The 20,953-nt window shown below is 43.3% G+C and overlaps 1 protein-coding gene across 17 annotated transcripts in view; it reads left to right on the top strand.

Annotated features, from left to right (window-relative positions):
* Positions 1–19,859, top strand: part of LPP (LIM domain containing preferred translocation partner in lipoma) — a 371,893-nt gene extending 352,034 nt beyond the window's left edge. For all 17 annotated transcript variants that reach the window (XM_080409296.1, XM_080409294.1, XM_080409284.1 and 14 more), the window contains 3 exons: positions 13,218–13,396; positions 16,504–16,624; positions 18,377–19,859. In XM_080409296.1, coding sequence (XP_080265422.1) covers positions 13,218–13,396; positions 16,504–16,624; positions 18,377–18,505 — 429 coding nt within the window. In that variant the 3' untranslated portion in view covers positions 18,506–19,859. The remainder of the gene's footprint in view (positions 1–13,217; positions 13,397–16,503; positions 16,625–18,376) is intronic.
* The last annotated feature ends 1,094 nt before the right edge of the window (positions 19,860–20,953 follow it).

A 20,953-nucleotide genomic window follows, 5' to 3' on the forward strand; every position in this document is an offset into this window, starting at 1 on the left:
TACAATTAAGCTATTTTTATGCCTCTTCATCTAAAAATGTGAGTGTTAAAACATATGTAGGTAAAGCAAATGGAAAGCTTAAACTTGCCTCTGTGCCATGCTCATTTGAGCTTGCTGCATTAGCTCTCCAAAAAGCCTGGATTGCTGCGGAACAGTGTACTCAAGTGAAGATTTTGCAAAGAGAAATGTCTTCACCTATAAACCTGGCTTCTTTAAAAGCCCTGTGACTTTGCAGCTCCAAAGGATATTGACTTTCCCTGCCAACCACAAAGGGGAATAAATGACTCTGGGAGGGGTCAAGTAATTATACAAAGTGCCTGGATCAACTTTTCCATGGGGATCCTGTAGCTACTGGTCTGATGGCTTAATAATGTGCTTCTGAAATGGCTGCTTTCCACTGCTGTTTCTCTCTGGGGCCAGATTTCCAGCAAGACTCCTTAGCTGCCCTTGCAGAACTGGCAGGAAGATGCTTGCTGGACTTGCACTGCATGTGAAGGAGCCAACATTAACTTTTCCATAGGAAAACTTACAGGTAGGGTAGAGCTGGGCTATGCCGCCCCAACAGCAAACCCGGAGAAAGAGGATGGCTCCAAGTCCTAGATCGCTTCCTTGCTCCCTGCTCTTCACTGCCACCCCCTGTCCCTCTGTCCTTCTCCTTCATGTCTTTGGGAGCTGGCATGGCAGCGCGTGTGGGGAGGGGACGCTTTGCACAGTGGCGTGGGATGGTGCCAGCAACGAAGAACGTGTTCCTTTCATTAGGAGACCACCACTCTTTGTCCATATTGCCTGCATTAGCTGGATCAATCAGGTACAAGAGCCATGTGTTGTCACCAGATTGTCTTGTCCCTTTGCCCCTGGATCTGGTCCATAGTCAGAACCTGGTGAAGAATGGCCCTTCCCCTTCTGTTGCTCCTAGTAGGTCCGTTAAATCAGCAGCTATGGAAAGATGTGGGCCATACCAGTTTTACTTTGCGTGAGCTGCTTGGCAAAAGGCAGGGGTCAGATTACTTTGGGTGTTCAGATGTTCTTTCTGGGGAAATGGCAATTTCTGGTCTTCAGAAAGGAAAGTTGGAAGTAACTTGTCTTAGGATGGAGATGAGCAATGCAGCAGTTATATTAATGAGAAACAACCATTGGTGCAGGTGATCTCAGACCTTTTAAAATACTGTGTGAAGCACCCAAGTACAGTCTCTTCCACTGTTATGGAAAGAAAATCCCCATAACTGAATGGAACAGTTAGAGAACAGAATGATCCTGGAATAATGTTATTTTTTCCTCTGTATTCCATAACCACTGTGATTTCAGCCTGAGAGTCCATACACCAAGAGGACACTAGTGACTGGAGAATGGGTGTGTTATATAATATCTATTATATATTCAGTGTGTTTATATAAATGCACGTTTCTTATGTAACCATGTCACTAGGAAAACAGTGAGGTTGGACAAGTTGGTTTCTCCTCCTCTTGCTGCTCCATTTTGCTTGTTGATTCTCAAGTGCTGTCACAAGACTCTGGAGTGTGTGTCACTGCTGTGTGTGCCCAAGTGAATCTCCTCTCCTTTTCAAAAGCTCCATTCACATTTGGGTTTTGCTGGTTTTTCTCAGCTCTTCTTTTTTTTTTTTTTTTTTTTTTTTCCAAGTGTAACATTTGGCTGAAAGCCTTTGGTGTTGCTTTCACAAACTTAGGAGTAATCTGGTTAGTATATATTATGAACTGACAGTTGACTAGCCCAGTGTTCAGTGGCTGTGCTTTTCAACTTTAAATAACATCCAGGGCAGCTTCCTCAAGTGATGTAAAAGACCTGGGAAAGAAATGCCAACTGTCAGCTTGATTTTTTGGTCTGCTTTGCTCTGACATAAACCTTCCCAACAGCTCAGACCAGTGTCCTTCATATTCCAAATTAATCCAAAATTTCTTGTGGTGATGAAAGGCAAAGAAATGACTTTAGAGTGCAGGTTTCCTGCTCTGAACATCCTTGCCTAACCCTGCTGACACCAGAGAATTACCACCTACTCAGACACACCCATCTGCTCTCGATGGCAAGTCTGAGCCCAAGACATTTTTATTTGCATTCCAATGGTTTTGCTATCCAAGATCTCTGTATCCAAGTCTCCATGTTGTCTGTCCAAAATAAGAAAAGTTCTTTTTTTTCCGCAGGAAGCCTTATTTTTTTTTCTAGTTTGAGAGCAAAAGAACAGTGCCAAGAGATTAGATCGATTAGGTAAGCAGTTGTGTTGCAGGGAATCTTCTGCCTAACAGTCCCATCACAGTGTCTTGAACAGAAGAATTTCCCAAAGCGTCTGGTTTACTTTTCACACATCATTCCAGGAAGGATCTGACCTATAGTGCGGGTATCAGTTTGTGAGGTTAGAAGGAGTAATGTATCATCCCTTTTCTCCCAACTGTACCTTGAGGTGAGTTGTAGCAGAAGCGTCCTTGGAGGTGTGCTGATGGTGCAGACGGGCTGATGTAAACCATTTTCTCTCTTGCTATCTTCCTGCGGATGAGATCATCTTATAGTGCAGGAAGGCAGGCAATGGGTGGGTTCTCAGGGTGGAACATCAGTCTCCAGCTAAAAGCATATGGATTTTCACTTTTCTCACATCTCACTTGACTTCTTTGGGAAGTTCTTTTATCTGTGCTATGCCTTGTCCGGATTCCTCTTACATAGCTGTTTCCATTTTCCCTTTTTGTATCCCTTCCTTCTCTGTCACTTTTGTCTCAGCAGGTGGCTCAAACTTACTTCCTCAGACCAGGAACAGAAGCAAACATCCAGGTTATCTGAATGAAAAGAACAGGGATGTCATTGCATCTAAAAATAATCCCAGTACCTGCTAGGTGATATATTTGGCCCTGGACTTACTCAGCAGCCTGTATTTATTTCCAATTAGGATCTGACTTTAGGTAGAAGAATGGGTATCGCTCCAGGGGATAACTCATTTCAAGCCTCCGAAGAAATCCTGCCCCCCAAAAAAAACAAAATTCCTGTTTTTTCTGTAGAGGGGAAAGAGTACAGGAGCACAGTTCTTGCTTTATGTTGACTCACTAAATTATGCTCTCTGTTACTCAGAGTGGCCAGTGCTGGTTGCTTGTGGTCCCTGCCCGATGTTCTTCCAAAGTCTTTAAAATACGCATTTCACTCAGGAGGAAATAAGAAACCACCTTTTCCCCTCCCTTTGGAAGGATCTCAGAGCACCCACAAAGTTTTCAGCCCTCATATTCCAGACACAGATAAGTCTCCCGTTGCCCTAAAGGCTCCAATACATTCTCCTCACATCAGGGACTTAAATGCATTTGGCAACTTTTTAAGAAACACACCAGGGATTTGGGAGAATCATATTCTTACTGTCAGTTTGGTAGCAGCAGCATCCAAATGCTGTGAGAGTTTGGGGTTTTTTTTTCCAAGCTTTATACTGGATTACGTTATCTATTAAAAGCAGCTATTTTTATGCTGAACTGTTGCCATGACCTGTATTTCATACTTGCACGTATACACTGAAAAATTATTATCTTGCACTCAAAAGGTGTTTCAGTGAAAGCTCCATGAAATTCTGTGCAAAATCTCATTACCTTCTCTTTTTTTTTTTTTTTTTTGGAGGGGGGGTTTGTTCAGTTTGGGGAATTGTTTATTTCTTGGTAGTGCTAGGTGCCAGCTTTGGTGTTTGTAATAGAGATGTGACTTCTGTCAGAGCATCACAGGCCTCCCAATAGTTTACTAAACCCACTCCACAGATAACATGATGCACAGAGGTGGAAAACCATGAAATAAACCTCTCGGAGTCACTGGTGAACCGAGAGACAAAACCTGAGCCCTCTTAGTTTCCAGTGCTCTGCCCCTGCCACTGGAAAACATGACTTTCTCTTGTGAATGGTATGAGAGATTCGGGAGAAGCTTTGCATTCTCTTTGCTTGAGCAATTTAGGTGGAAGGGGGAGCTGGTAAACTGCTGTTCAGCTGAAATATTTAACCTTTGGTAGCTATTAGAAGCCCTTACCTGTGACTTGAAATAACCAGGGGAAAATGGGTTGTGTGCCTTGTGGCATAGAGGTGAGGAGGTTTTATTCTCAAGGAGTGAAAGGGAAGGATTCTGCCACTTTTTTTTTTTTTTTTTTTTTTTTTTTGTACAAACTTTAGAAGTACCCAGACTCTCAAGTAGTCCTGTCTTTTCCCTTGGTTTCTCCAGGAAATCTCTCTTAGAGAACAGAGGAAGCATAAAATGCCAGCTTAAAACAGGTTGTAGTTCAAAGGCTGTAACCAAAACAAGCTCAGCTTTGCTTCATGCTGGTTTACTGATAGAGTTTCCAACTAAAATTTTCTTTCCATGTTAAACAAGATTCCATTTTCTTGACGGTTTTTATGTCACGTTCTTGCACTCTTCAGACAGTCCTTCAGGAAAAGCATGGCAGGCGAGAATTCATTTCTAATGTAAAAATACTAAGAGGAGGGTGAGGGAAACTATAAATAACCACTGAGATGTCACAGAGTCAGTCATTTTTTCCTCCACAAGTCAGCGTTAGCAGTTAAGGTCAAGATAACATTTCCATGTCAATGGTCAGTTACATCAAAATTCTAAAACGGGAAGATTGAATGGAATTTTGGATTTTTTTTTCGTGTATTGTGCCCAGATTTGACCAATTTGTAGTCTCTTTGGCCTGCCAGCTATGAGTTCCAGTGTTATTTTGGTTAAGCTCTTTGCCAGAGTGGCAAGCTTGGATTGGAGCATCAGGTTTATTAAAGGCTATGAAATTAAATTCTTTACCAAAAGAAAAGAAAAACAGCCCACTTTTTGCCGATAGTGACTTTGTATTTCCTTTGATGCGGTTAGGTTGGACTTGAATTTTAGCCTAACAATTTGCTACACAATTTTGTTTTGTTTTCACGAAGTTCTAATCAGTTTAAACTGCAAGCAGTTTGAATGCCTCTCTAACAGCTTCCTTGGCATTGCTAATTAAGCTTGAAATCTCTGCGTTGTCCACAATTGTATCTAAACAAGGAGCAGAGTGTATCTGTTCATTGTTTGCCACATCTCCCAGCTGCATGTAACTCTGCTGCCTGGGCAGAAAGTAATTGCAACAGGACAGATCTTTATTTAGGCAAAACTCCCAGGGTGGCACACAAGGTCAGACACATCATGTTTTGAGGGAAGAGGTGAATTTGGTGGTGAGAACACGTAAGGCAAACAGCGCTACATCTATAGTGCAAAGCCTGGAGGCACTTGGGCATAGGGAATAGCTTTGCTTTATCCCCCAGACAGCTTTGTACTGCAGAGCCCTGAGTTACGATTATGGTTTGTAGGTGCCCTCACCTGATGTGTGGGTGTTAACAATACGTGAAAGCGCAAGCTATTGACACCTGCGATGTATTCCCCCCGTCCCTCAGGAGCAAAGCTAATAGAAGATCATAGTTTTTAAAGCTGTCAAGGTTCGCTCCAGTGGAAAAAAAGAGTTCTAACAAATCCTTGAACCCATCTTTCTGCAGTCGGCAAAGCCAGCGGATGACTTTTCTTTAGGTAGCGACCCCAGTGTTATGAAGCAATGCTAATCTTCTGAGGCACGGCGGCTGTTGTGCGATGGGGTCCAGGGATTTCAGCTGTAGCTCTGTGCCAGTTCGCCTGAGCTGCAGAAGCCTTGAACAAACTGTTTACCTCTGGCATTCTGGGAGGGATTTTGAGGGATTTCCTTCAAATTAGAAATCTTTGAAAATCAGCATCTTGCGCCAGGCGTTGTATTATGCAATGGTTTGGAACGAGGGCCAAAGGTCTGGTCGTGAGCTGGGGATCTCCTTGGATTGAAGAAATCACAGATGGAAACTGTCTTATCAGATCATCCCTCCCTGCCAAGGCAGGCTTGTCTCCTGCTCTGCGCTTTACAGATGCTCGTATCCCCAGCACTCCAAAAGCCTGCCCCAGCTTAGTCGTTGAATGTTTTCTGGACCAGATGCAGTCCTGGTGTAGTGTGACTGACTTTGTATGGTTGTACTGGGGTTCATACATGGTGTGTGGTGTGGTCGGCAGTGATAAAACCAAGCTGAGCTGTGCTCACCAACAGGCACGATGCACTGTTTCAGTTTTGTGGGGAATGTACACCTCCTCTTTCCTGGTGGCAGTAGACAAAATGTGATAAGCTTTGGAAATGCAGCTTCACTAGGATGAAAAATTTCTGAAGGAACAGAAGCTGATTACCAAGATATAGAACAATGTCCTTTTACACATTTAGTCGCTGAGGATGCTTTCAATTGCTTGGCTTACTGTAGTATTGCATGTGACTGTAATAGTTGTTGAAAAAATTTCATAAGCATAGACTTTTATTCTCTATGCTTTTGTAAAGTCAACTGTAAGTTAGAAGTATTTCCCCAGTATTGAAATGCTTCACTCTTGCAAATTCCTGTAGCCGTACTGGAGTATTCTGAGTAACAGCTCAGATGCTGTTCCCCAGTACAGCACCTCTCAAAGTCAGACCTGGTTGACTTTTGAGGTATGTGCAATCACTACAGATTTTTTTAAAAAAAATATTTTTTTACTATTAAGAATAGCTTGTTTCCATCAAGTAACCATTTGGGCACACAAACTACTTCACAAGTATTTATCAAACCTACCAGCATCCAGTTTCTCACTGGAATATGCAGCTTCTACAGACATTCTATTTACAGGCCAACTGAGGCACAGAGCATGATAGTGCTTTGCCTCTGACAGTTACTTGGCTGAAAAGCCAGAAGGAAAATCTGGCATTTTATCTTTTAGCCCACCAGTTTAGAGAACGATTCCCACGTTTGTTACATTTGTAAGCACCGCTGTTTTGAAGTGACAAAGATCTCTGTGTTGTCAGAGCAAGGGATTTACAGAAGATGAGTAGCTTTGAGTGCCAGAAAGTAGTTAAGTAATTTCCAACATCAAGCTTCTTGTGGATTTTTAGCTGGAAGGAGTCAGAGTGATTGTGGTTGGACACTGAGCCTAATGCAGAGCAGATCGTTTAACCCTGATGTTCCTTCATCACTGTTGACTTGGTGGTACTAGAGGCAGACATGGGTCTTGTCTAAAGCAGCACTGAGCAGCATAGAAGTCACCCTGACCCTTCCTGTGCTGTTCTAAACATTAATTATGTTCATCATTAAAAATATATACCTTTTTCCAGGTAGTATGGCCAACTTTTGGCCTGCTGGATCCAGCAGCCTTCTCCGTTTCCCCCCAGCCTTTGGTACGCTCAGGCAATGGCAAAGCCATCCCTTAGCCTTCGCTTGGTAAGACAGCTATTTTAAGAAGGGGCAAATGGAGCCTCTTCCTTCTCACTGTAGAGCATATTTTGACATCTGCGTGTCATTTGTGAAGCATTTCTCAAGCCCTGTTCCATTTTCATCATGGCCTTTATGTTATTGCACATTTATGGACTCAATTGCATGTCATTGTCATCTTTGCTACTAACATAAGCCATAAAACATATCTAGTCTTTCTCTTATAGTTGCAGGGCAAGGGGAAGGGACTTGTTTCATCCTGTATGCTGAGAGGACTTTCTGCCAGATTCACCTCCAGCTGCTCCGAGTCCAAAAATACAAAGCTGAATTCGTTTTTCCTGACAAGAAAAGCAAATTCCAGCAGAGGGGAAGCATGCCAGCCGTGGTATTGCTACTGTGCTGGGAAAGCCACTAAAAACTGAGCCGAATGGAAGAACTATTTGAAAGCCACTGAATACAGTAACCTCCAGGGCCTGAGCCTGTGTTGTGCAGCTGGTAGCTGTATGCGCAGCTCAGACCCACACCATGCTGGTAATGTTGTAGGGTTGCCAATGTAATTTATTCCAGTATTTATTCCTCCCCTCTCCCAGCAAAACAAGCTGTACCAGCTAAAGAGCACCCTCACTGCTTACCACTGTGTCTGAATTAGGGGATTTTGGCAGGATGTATTGGGCTATCAGGGGTCACATCTCTTGCCCCAACACACTGATGCAACTATGGCAATGTGGCCTGAGCATCAGAGAATTGGCCAAGATGCTTCTGCTGGGCTCTCCCTTGCTGGACCTACCCCTCTGAGAGCAGCAGTAAGGGAAGGAGAGTGTCACCCACTGATAAAATGTGTCCAGCTGGTCAAGCTAAGTGAGAAAGATTAACACACACATGCCCAAATTCTCTCCTCAAATATGGAGGAAGTAATTTCATGCTGGCCAGTAGCAAATTAAATGTTGCGTTTGCCAAGATCTATCCATCTGTGGAGGTAGCAATTGGGGATGGCTGGGGACTTTGGTGGGGGGTTAAATAGGGTCTTGGATTCTCCTTTTCTAAAAATAATGCAAAAGACCGGGAGGGGTGTGTGTGTGTAAGGTTTTGAAAGTGTTGAAATTACATCTTGACACGTAACCCCTCCATGAATGTCTGTGTTACATAGTTGGATTATAAATTAAATATATTTGCAGACCCAAAACCTAAATGAAACCATTGTGAAATTATTTGAAGTGCAGCGTTTCAATTGACCTGATCTAATTTGGGGTTTATAAACTTACCAGACTTCTTGAGATTAAAGTGTTCTGTCTTCACTTAAGTATGGAAACATTTTCAAGCCTCAAAAATTATCCCACAATGGGGAAAATGTCTGCTGCTCTGCTCTCCTCACAGTCTGAGGAAATGAAGGACGGAGTCACAAGATTGAAAGCAATTCACTTACCGCACTTTACTAAGTTACAGTTGAACTACAGTAGTTGACCATGTGCCTGTTTTTAGCACAACAGTTACTTTTGATTCCCGCAGCTAATACCATCTCTGCCGTGCAGTCACTCCAAAAAATGTATTTCTTCTGCAGTGCTCGCAAAAAGTGGGTTCATGTCCCTGTGCATCAGTTGCCAATGTAATTTACTCCAGCAGCTTCCCTCCCCTCTCCCAGCAAAATAAGCAATACCATGCTCATGTCCCTGTGTGTGAGCTCTCCTTGGTCTGCGGTCCAGAGTGCAGGAGAGATTATTTATGTTCATTAGAGCTCCAGATGATTTGCCAATACAGAAGAAGCAATGACTAATCTCTATGTGGCTTTTCTTCTGCATTCATTGCTAGGTCATTGTGGGAGGGTCCTTGTGCTAAGCTATATTGTGAGTTACTGCTGTCACCCAAAATTTGGTTGTGAGGGGTTATAATCTACAGCATTAGGGAAGCTGGATGAGCTGCAGCCCACAGGCTGTCACTGCAGCTCTGCTCCCTCAAGCAGTTTGCCAGCTTTCCATCTGGGACGTGAAGTCTTCAGGAGGGGATTCAAACACTTCCCACTTCTAGTCTTCAATGGCTCTTGCACCCCAGAAGTCTTTCCCAGCAGTCTGGATTTTCACTTTGTGTCCCGCGTTTAGACCTAACATCTGCAGAGCAACTCCCTTTGGCTTTCTGAAGGGCCAAGTATTGCTGTAGGGAGGCCCTCAAAGAACTAGCCCCCATCCTTAGATACTTGTTCCTAAGCAGCTTCTTCCCACTTTCCTGCTCATCGTGCTGTACACCTTCAAGTCTTCACTTGTAAGCTGATGCTTGATATCCTGGTCATTTTCAGTTCTTTGCTCGTGTTTTAGTGTGTCTTTTCTTGAGGTGTTTTTTCTTACTGGTATATTAGGGTACATTTTTCTCCCCAGGTGAGATTATTTTTACTGTGCCACGGTTAAGCAGTTCTGTCCTTAAGAGACATGGGCCCAGACTCAGCCTTTAACACTGGGCCAGCCTTCCATTTAGAAATTGATGGGTCCTTCCCCGCCCTTTTTAAATGCAAAAAATTAGTTGGAATTTGAGACACAAATGTCTCTAAAAAAGAAGGGCATTCCCAACCTCTTAGCCAAAAATATGGGAAAAGGATGGTAAACTTTTCCCACAGCCCATGCTGGATTTGTGTTCCATATTCTTGTGATGTAAATTTGACCCCAGCCCCTCGCTCTGATGTTTCTTAGCTGGTTAGTTCTTCTCTGTGCTTTCCTTTCACCCTCTGTGTAGCTCATCAGATGTGCTCAGCTCTACCTGTTGATTACAGAGAGAACTGGCAGTGGCAGCTTGAGAGAAAAGAAGAAAAATAGGCCTGCTAGTTTTTTTGTCTTTATCTTGTTTGGCTTTCTGAAGGTCTGAAAACTCCAGGAGGTTCTAGGAGAGTTAGCTAAACAGTGAAAGAGAGCAAAATCTAGAAGCCAAACTTACAATCCTACAAGGATGCTATTCCCATAATGTGCAGAAATACCTTTATGCAGGTTGTTAGCTGCTGGGGCAGCACTTAGGCATGTGGGATAACCTGATTAGAGAATCAAAGAAAACCCTGTTAGCTCCACAGGCCAAATCCTGCCTTACAGCAACCTGATGTCAAATGGGTGTGAATCAAGGAAGCTTTCCCTTTGGCATCTTCTGGTAACACCTTGAAGAGAAGGGTCTGAGCCAGGGTTCTAGCAAGGAAAGAGGCTTAAGCAAATACACTCCCAGACAGGGAGTGAGCTGGAGTCTGAAACTAATGACTTTGTTTTTCCTCGCTCTTACAGACTTGGACGGATGAAAAGAATAAATTTCTCAGGTCTGATTTTCAAGTTGTGTAGAAGGCTTAATCAGGAGTTGGTTAATTTAAAATGCTTTTCATACTTAGCTGCCGGACTGTCAAACAGTGTGACTGAGCTGAGATTTGGGAGCAGAAGTGTGTGTTCTGAAGGCATAAGCCAGAAGCAGATTACGTGCTGTCCTGGTCACCGCAAAACTCCCACCAAAGCCAGCGTTACCGCAAGGTGTCCGACAAGATGACTGTAATAATGCCTTGTGGTCTTCAGCTCTGTGTGTCTGAAACGTGCGAGTAGGAGTTGTATCAGATCTGCAGCGAGAGCGTTTCCAGGCCGTGCTGTGTGGTGTTGGAGCCCTTTGCAGGGTGCGTTGTGGCTGCGGGTTTCTGCTCTGTTCGCAGTACCAGGTGGGCTGTGCTCGCCGTTGCTGCCTGGAGCAGCGTCACGTTGGCGGCGGTGGCAGAGCAGGGGAACTGCTTAGCAGATCAGTCCCCGGTGTGTAGGTAAATCACGAAACTCCCAGCTGTGCCGTGGGTGCTCAGTGTTTGTCAGAGTTCAAAAGGTGATTAGCAACGTTCATGGGAGAAAGGTCCACTTGAGGCGAAGTACAGAGAAGCCAAGCTGTGGCTCAGGAAGTCCCTAAGCCAGAAATCACGGGAGGCTGGAAGCACATCCTAAGGAATTGCTGGGTTTTGCTTGCTCTGTTCTCATACTTTGGCCTCTGTTGTTGGCAACTGTTGGAAAGGAAGCAAGCGGTGACTTGGTGAGGCAAACACTCCATACCTGCACATATTCAGATGGAGTCATAGCAAATGCCTTATGAGTGGCACAACCTTCCGTCGGTATGCTGGATTCCTTCCTTGGCAATATAGAGAACAGCATGGATACGAACTGAGATGATGGGTCTGCTTATGCAAAGCAAAATGGTAAATTTGCCAGGCTGTTTCTCCAAGGAGAAAATTATTGACCTTGCTTTTTCTGGCATACCAGCTACTGTTATAATGATGATGATGGTGACAGCAACCAGACAGAAAGGCCAGCAATAATTCTTTCCTGCCCATTATTACAAGGCATAAAGCTAAACCCAGTCTGAAGCCAATGCTAGTCTGGCTGTGCTCTCTTTACAAATGTGTGAGGCAGTTCTCATATGGGTTAAAATTCAGGACTTTTCATACTGACCTTTCCAAAAACAATCCTTTTGATCTTTTGATATAAGCCTGTGTATTTCTATGTTTGTATCTTACCAGTGATGTGCAGCCCAGAGATGATGTCCAATAGCAAATATGTCAGTGTAGAAGTAACCTCTCTGAGCTCCTGGGTGATTCATCTCCTGACAATACATTTTGGCTGCACATGTAAGGGCTGGATCTTGCCCCTGAGAATATTGGCTCAAAGAAGCAATAACAATGCGGTCAGTCAAAGCACTGCTTTCCCTGGGAATTTTGTTGCATGAAGAAGAGAAGAACTTTGGCCTTCCTGTGTTTGTCAACATGATCTGCCTTCCAGCAGCTTTTTATATTTATGTCCATTAGATTTTTCCCTTTTCTTTCCCCCCCGCTCCTTATTTCTACCTTAATCATAATCAATATTGTAATCATAGACTTTCTACCTCATCCAAGATTTAAACACTGTTTGATAATGTTATTTGGTAACTCCAGATGCATCAAGCATTTTTTCCCCAAGCAAGAGTAGTGGGTGAGGTTTGTTTTCCTAAAGTCCGATGAAATAACCCAAATCATTGTCACAAAGTTGTTGTTTGCACCTACATGGGTTACACCTTCCATTCATGGCATATATCTTTAAGGTGCTTTATTTAAAAGGCTAAGTTGCACAGCTGGTGCCAGAACTGTTGGTGTGTCTCAGAGACAACCATCTGAAGCAAAATTATCTTGGTGTTTCTATAATTAACTGCAAGGGTGAGTGAGGGGTGAAATGAGATGAATCATCCAATGGACCCCACTTGAAGGGTGGGGGTTTTCTAGGCTCCGGTGCTTCAGGAGCAAGCCAGCATGTAAAATGTGTGCAGCAAGGATCACGGCCTTAGAGCTGTCATTTCTTTCACAAAGTCAGAGCTTTCACAGTCATTACCTGCAACGCTGTGGGCCAGAGATAAATGAACAGTTAAAGTCATCCTGAACTCGAGTCCTTGAGAAATCTCCAAGCTTTCATTGCAGGCACAGCTTTGTGCTCTCCCCAGGCTCAACAGTAGTCTCCGTGGTGTGAGAGGAAGATCAAGATTTTCTTACAAGGCAGATAACGTTCCTTTATGGGAGCTGTACTGGCAGAGCAGTTAGGGGGTCTTTCTGTAGCCCCATGAGTTTGTGCTTCAGCTTTGCACTGCGTGCTGTGGAGGCTGTCTCTGATCAACTCAGCTGCAAAAGGTCATTCAGACTGGGTGGTCCAGAGGCAAAAACTCAGGAGTGCAGGCTGCGTAACTCCTGGCTACAGAAGCTGTAATGTCTCAGATAAACCCACCTGATGAACAATCTCTGATCATTTATCAGAGCTTCTGAGAGAAGGCTCTGGTTTGTGTTCTCACACTATACTAAAGGCTTGACCCAGGCCCTGTGTTGTTATCATACTCTTTGTTGACTGTACTGCACTTACGTAGAAGAAATGAAAAGAAAGTACCTAAACCTTCCAAATAGACCAGCAGCAGCCACCATCCTAAGTGACCTTTGCAAATGTCCTGCTGAGACAGTGCTCACACCTGTTGCGTATGTTTTGTTTGCAGAACACACTGGAGCAGTGCAGCGTCTGTGCAAAGCCCATCATGGAAAGGATCCTCCGAGCCACTGGGAAGGCCTACCATCCCCACTGCTTCACCTGCGTGATGTGCCATCGCAGCCTGGACGGGATCCCCTTCACTGTGGATGCTGGTGGGAACATCCACTGCATCGAGGATTTCCATAAGTATGGCCTAAGCTGCTGTCAGTGGCTTTGCTTATTGTCTTTCTCTTTTGTCCCTAAAATTCCTCCTTTTTTAGACTGTGTCCAAAAAGATCTGAGCCCTCTGCCACTTCCTCCCAAGGCTCGTAAATAGTAGGCAGAGCTTTGCTCCAAGCAGGCACACTGTGGCATAAAAGATTAATTGGTTAGGGGCCAGTGCTGCTTGATCTCTGTTTTGCTTAGATCTGACTTTATGGATAACTTCTGTGTTTCTCTGTTTTAAATGCTCTGCATTCCCCCAGCCTTCCCTTGCACTCAGCATGTGCACGTTTCTTCTTGCTGCCTGTACCTGCACTTCCACGTCAGCGTCTCCTTGCTTCTTCCACCAAGCAATTAGGAGAGGTCCTGTACTGCTGCACTCTGCAGGTGTCTGCTTACCGGCTAGAAGGATCTAGGTGGCCACAGGTTGCTCACAGCTCCTTTTGTTTCTAGTTGCTAATTAGCTTTTTAAACTGCTGAAAATAAAGCCCTGGTAATAATTTATAATGAAATTGCTATTTAAAGTAAGTCAAAAGGTATAGTTGCCAGTAGTTTCTGTCACTGCTGCGCTACCACCCCCATCATCACAACTAATCTAGGGAAGACAGGTAGATATAATCAGAGCACAAATGTTTCCCCGGTATGGAAAAGACAGACACATTACACCCCTCAATTAAAAGAGGAAATCAATACTGACAAATGTGAGTTTACATCTCAACCATTTATCTCTTAATTTCTAAGGGGGTAGACTTAATTAGAGCCTTATGACATCAGTGTGTGGGCCTGAAAGCTCAAAGAAGCAGGCTGACTTGACAGAAAGGGAAGCAGCCACAATCAACTGGCGTGTTAAAATCCGACACGAGGATGTTCCCTGTAGCTCACATAGGCTGGGTTAATTGGCAACTGCTGTGTTGCCTTGCTTTTCTGTGCCAGCAGTTGTGTGTAAGGTAAAATGTGGTTCTGAGCACTGGCCCAGCAGAAGGGTTACACACCACGCAGGCTTCTGAAGGCTTTCTCTCACACCCACTTAACATTTTGGAGATTGCTCTTTCCCCAAGCCCCACAGGTCAAGGGCTCACATGCCTTCAAGAGAAAGGTTGGGAGCAAGAGCTGATGCCCCGCATTGAAGTCTCTTGGCAGTGACTGTATGTGAACCTCGGGGAAGTGGGAGGCTGTCAATCCAAGGAAAGGATGCAAAATCATTGGGTGAAAGGTCGAGGGGAAGATGATGGGAATAGTGCAAGACCTAATGTGACACTCAAATGTCTTTGGCCAACCACACATTTAGCAGCACTTTGGCCAGCCCAGTTTTAATTGATTAGGGATGACATGTCCTCCTGCTCTGGAGGTTGTGCTCTACATTGTGTACACCCTCTTGATAACAAAACTGTAGCTGATGCTCGCACTGTCACTTAGCTACCCCCTGCACTTAGAACCCACAGTAGCACGTCCACATCCCCTGAAATCTGCAAGAGTCATCTCTGGGTCCTGTGAATTAACATTTGGCTCATAACGAATTACCCACAGTGGCCTGGATAAAGAAATGTTAAAGTATTTTTAAGCACCACATTTGAGCTAAATGGCACAAGAAGTGCCTGCATGAAGCAGCATATAATTAACTGCGATTACAGCTCCGGTCATATCATGATCCATTTAAGTTATTTTTCAGAGCGCTCTCTATAGCCACTGTTTAATTCATTTTTTCGTTAGATCGCAGCTACACAGACATCTTTCATCTGCTGCCAGTGAAATTAATATTTTCTTTATTCCAAGCACAGATAGATTTTTTTTTTCTTTTCTAAGCTAGTTAATTCTGAGGTGTTCATGTGACAGGCTGGGTGGCAAAGTTAGTCTTTCCTAGGTATTTCAGAAGAGAAGGGCCTTTGATCTCCTCATGTTCTGATGTTTGCCATAAGCATTGCCCTTTGTTGCTCCACAGCCTGTGACCCCAGCCCTCATTACATGGCAGATTCTGTAGGTGTAAGTGTCTTTTGTTTGGGTGAGCAGAATTTGCAGCCAGGGAAGTGGTATCCATAGGTTTTGAACCAAAAGAACAAATAATGATTCACCACAGGCTAAATGTTCTTAAGCATCCCCACCTCCCTACAAGCAGAGATGGCCACTTTTCATGGGCAATTGCGGGAGAGCAAAAACAGAGCTAATACAGAATGTGTGAATCAGCCAGAAGGGCATACGGTGAGCAATGTAAGGGGAAAAATAAAGGTCTGTGCTCCTCTTAATCCCTGAGCTGAGCCTGATTCAAACCAGTCCCTTCACACAGTGAGTGAGTGTCACTATACAACTCTGACTCAGGCAGACTGTGGAAGAGAGAGTGCTGGTTTCTCTGCACCCAGACATGTTCCTTTTTAAGCCTGGGCAACCCACTAATGCATAACTGAGAGATGGTTTTAGCTAGAAAACACAGCTAGACAGAATTGCCCTGATGCTTCTTGTTTGAGAGTAAACACAGCCAGGAGTGTGTTCCTGTGTGCATAAGTGGGTAAGACAGCTCAGAAGTTTAAAATGGATGGGATAAACATCAACAAATTAGTGTAGTGTAAGGAAAATCTTTTTATACCGTCTCTGTTAAGACTTTTTACCTATTTGTTCCAATCTCCAAATTCTAATATTTTGATTTTATTTTTTTTCCAAGAAACTATCTTGAGGCAGAACCTGGTCATCTTTCTAACCTTAGGATTTACATGGACTTGCTTAGAGTTAGGCTGGGGGTTGAGCCTGAGGGTTGCAGTGGTGCATAGGTGTCATGATCATGGGTCATTCAGCGGGCACTTCAGTTGTTAATTAGGGCAAGCAGAATATCTGTGCTGCCTGTCAGATATTCTTGAAGTCCTCTCCTGATAGTCTGCAAAGTGTTCTTTAATATCTTGCAAACCTGAAATTGCATTGTAAGACTAAAGTGCTCCTTTCTCTCATCTTTGCAAGGAGGCAGCTGTGCAATGCTACTAACTGTGACATGCACGTACGCGCGTGTGTGTGTGTGTTTGTACAAATGCATATTTCTGGCTTGCTGCTGCAGTTATCAAAAACTCACTCTGAGTTATGATGATTGGGACTGTCTCCTCTTTCTTCAGGAAATTTGCACCAAGATGTTCAGTGTGTAAGGAGCCCATCATGCCAGCCCCAGGACAAGAGGAGACTGTACGCATTGTTGCCTTGGACCGTGACTTCCATGTCCAGTGCTACCGGTGTGAGGTTGGTATTCTAATCAGAAGGACAGAAAGCAAAGGTTGGCTTAATTTTATCACCACCTCATGTTATACACTGTTTGTAGCCATCGTAACACTGTCTCTACAATCAAATTACTTCATTGACTTCAGCATGAAAGGAATCTTTCCTCATTTGTATCAGCGCAAATGAGAAGAAAATCAGGTCCTTTGTTTGTAACAGGTTCATTAGGAGAGCAAGAGAATGTGACTCAGGTAATTAGGACTTAATATTTGAGAACTTCATGAATTATAGCTTGGGCACAAACATTGTTCATGTTTATGTTCTTAAACTGAAAGCTAACGCATGTTAGAATTTGAGCAAGATTGTACAGGAAACTCAACATATGGCTCTGGGTTGAAGAATTTTAATGGACACATAAACATGATCATTCTTGTTTTGTGCAATGCTTTTTGCGCTGCTTTCCTGTTCAGTTTCATTATGCACTTCATATAATTTTGATGGTAAGAATCTGAAGACAGAGAATAAAAATCACCTTAAAGCAATTAACATGTGGGAACAGCTGTGTTAGGGAACCTTCAAGAATTCTTCAATGCAAGTGTTACTTGTTGGATAATACATCAACCAGATGGCAGGGTAAGAAAAGGAGACCAAATGTATTTCTTACTGTGGCTGCAGGTTTTAATAACTTTAACTGGAAAGAAGGATGGACTAAGGCTTACTTTGTCTAGGCTGAAACTTGAGGCATCTGGTTCACTTCTCAACCTGACCTTGGCTTTTGGGGTATATACCAGCCTATTACTTCGGCCCGGTTTTTTAGAGACACCGGGGCATTCCTACACTAGATTTTTTAGAGCCTAATTCATCACATAGCATGTCCCCATGCTGGCTGCTGAGATACCTAGGCTGCGCACACATGGATGTCGTAAGTAGACGCAGTGGAAAGCAGAGGACACAGACACTCACTTGGCTTGATCTCCATGTGCCTCAGCTATCTCAAAAGGAACAACAGTGATTCCTCTTTCCACCACTTACTTGCCAGGTCTATTTACAAACACAAATTTATCATGAAGAGGCGTGGCCTCTAAGTAAGCCGTAATCCCGTCACCACAGCTCCATCAGCAGTCCTGGGCCAAATGATTGCCTGATCACGTAGTGAGGGATATTTCCCAGCTTTCCCAGCAGCTATTCTAGGTGTCTCGAGCAGAAGTGGGGTTTCCATGTGCCTGTCTCAGTGACATCCTCCTTTCAGCCACAATCTTTTGGGCCAATTGTAGTACAAACACAGGTGACAATTCTGGTAAGGGGAGACAGACAGGGAGTTTGCTTAGCTGCTGCCCCTGGAATGGATGCTACAGCTTTGTAGCCTTAACTCTTCCAAAGGAGATTACCTGTAGTCAGATGTTGGTACCAAACTTCCTTTCCAGTGAGGCTTTTCTATCCTTTTTTGCATTAAGAAATATGTGCTCAAGTTTGATGTTTTCTCCAATGCTAAAGACCTTTCCTTCCTCAGAAATGTGAAGGGAATAATCTCCTTTTATTTTCAATTGGATTAAATTCAGCAGAGAGCTTGGGAACCCATCTTCTCTGCAGCATTGTCTCTTATCAGGAAATGGCTTAATCGTGAAAGACATCACGTACCTCAGCTTCACGCTTTACGCTTAGTCAGGCTGGATCCTGTTACAAGGTGGAGAGTGAGGAGAGTTTCTTTGACTAATAGATTCTTCACTTAATCTTCTTTTTTCTTTACTTTGCTTTTTCTGTTTGCTTATTTCCTAGGACTGTGGTGGCCTCCTGTCTGAAGGGGACAATCAGGGCTGTTACCCTCTGGATGGGCACATCCTTTGCAAGACCTGCAACTCTGCTCGGATCCAAGCTCTGACTGCCAAGGCCAGCACTGATCTCTGAGTATCAACTGTGACCCTCCCCAGGATGTCCGTTGGGGGATATTGCACAAGCTTTGCATGATTTCTTTCCAGCCTAGGGTCTGAATCTCTGTTGTGTTTTGTTTTGTTTAAAAAAAAAAAAAAAAAAAGTAAAACTGGAAGGCCTTGGAACAAGAGGGCAGTTCAAAAGGCCACATTCAGACTGCCCATGACAGGCACCTAATTTTCCAGAGGACAGTGAGTGGGTCAGAGCATCTGCTGTCTCTGCAGCTGATGGAGATAAGTGGTCACAGCACCTAAGTTATCTGCCTGTACAAGGAGGTCTGAATGTGGTCCTAACAAAATGTGGTCCTAACAAAATTTCTGTATTTGATTCCTGTCTCTCAAGAAGTACATGAAGATAGAAAGTGAAAAATGGCTGAGCTAGTTCTTTCTCCCAAGTTATTTTGAGAACCTGACTAGCTCTCATTGAAGTCATGGGGAGCTTCCCTTTGGCTTTAATAGCTTCTGGATGACCAGCAGAATTAGCTCCACTGCCCTAGAAGGTGTGAGAGCAGACTCAGCACTCTTCTCATCACAACACAAACAGTGCAACTTCAACTGTACTGCACCTAAGAGCGTAGGTGTGACCTTGTATCCTTGGGACACAGATTTGTTATCTACATCTTTTTTCTTAGGCCCTTACTTGTCTCCATTCCCTTCCAGTTCAGTAGGGTTTTTTCTTTCTCTTATGAAATTATATTTTGCTATTGCATAAATTTATTCAGTAGCGATGCTTCCAATTCACAGTGTATGAGCAATCACAGAAAGGTGTGAGCTTGCACACACTATACACTACACACACACACTACACACACACAGAATGTGCTTTTGGTTCACCAGAGGTATAAGCCAATCATGTCCATTAAGAAGGTCTTTCACAGATGTGAGGCTGGAAACACGTTTTTAAAATCCCAGTGGTTAAAAAGAAAAAAAAAACAAACAAGCCAGTACATAGAACTGCAGTGTAAACTAATGCTCAAACAAATCTTATGCCACTCTCTCACACACCCCATTCTAGTGGGACCGCTGGCAGTGTTGGTTTCTGGGTAGACGTTTAAGCAATAGAGTCTTGTTCCATCTCCTGTTTATTGCAATGGGAGGATTTTCCTTCAACTGTAACAGGGACTGAATTAGGCCTTGGGATATACATTTCTTTGATGGTAACACTCATGATCTGGAGTTCTCATTTAAAAAAAAAAAAAAAGGAGGAATTTCTTTCAACAACAGCAAAAAGGATCCTCATAAATACAGCTGTTGTTCAGTTTTTATCTTAAGAAAGCTAAAGAAGGCATTAAACCCTTCTCTATGCCATTCCAAAAAGTAAGCTTTTTTTTTTTAAAACTCTTTCCTTTTCATCCCAGCCACTTACAACTTCTCTCTGGTGAAATGTCATTGCAGAAGAGTGCTGGGCCAGCAGCAGCATTTTTATCTTTGGTCCAGAATTAATATGTATGCCAAGGTAAATAAAAGCTGGGCACAGATAATGAGGTATTTTCTCATGTTGGTGGGGTTTTGGGTTTTTTTAGTTTGGTTAATTAAAAAACAAAATTAGAAATCCACAGCACTGAGCAGCTATAATATTCTTGTTCATGAAACCCATAATAACTAAGGTGCAAATTACATAGCGAGGGAGTAATTTTCATATCACTGAATTGACATTAATATCTTATTTGCAGATGTAATCAAAGAAAATACCTTTCTTTGCATTTAACAAATTAAAAAGCAGAACTGAAACAGTTGCAGGCTGATTGACCATATAAGTGACAAACTGGCACTTTTCTAGAGTAAGTTACAAGAATTTTTTTCACGCGCCCACTGAAAAACATTAAGAATATGGTGATTTCATCTTTACTCTCTATAACAGAAGCCTGATGTAATTATATCCACTAATGCTGAAAAGAAAATTTAGACGAGCTAGACCAATAGGAAACTAAGAGGACAAACTGAGATACTCACTGTAGCTCCTGCAAATGGTGCATTTCCTTTCTGTTTAGCACTAACCTTTATGGAAGAGCACTGTGAAATTTAATAGCTTTAGCTGTATACAGTAAATTCAAATACAGGAATACCAGTCTGAAACCTCTGTTCTTTACATGGTTTATATGTTGGCAAACTCCACCTGTGTCAGGGAAGTTTCCCAAAATTCACAGCTCAGAATGAATCCTTCTTTGTAGAAGGGTGGCATCATTAAGCAAAAGAAATCGTTCTCCACTATAGTGACTGCGCTGAAGCAGTTTGCCTTTTTAAACTTGATTTCTACTCTGGCCTTCAAGAATTTTACTGCCTTAGACGTAAACATATTTTTTTTACACCATGAGTCCTGCCAGGTTCCATCTGGGCTCCTGCTCCCTGAACCATGGCATGTAAGGCACTTCTGAGCCTGCTTCTTCACATGCAGTCTGCTCCACCACCAGCAGTCTAAAAACCT

This window comes from Falco punctatus, assembly GCF_963210335.1.
Source record: "Falco punctatus genome assembly, chromosome: 13".
Classification (NCBI taxonomy): domain Eukaryota; kingdom Metazoa; phylum Chordata; class Aves; order Falconiformes; family Falconidae; genus Falco; species Falco punctatus.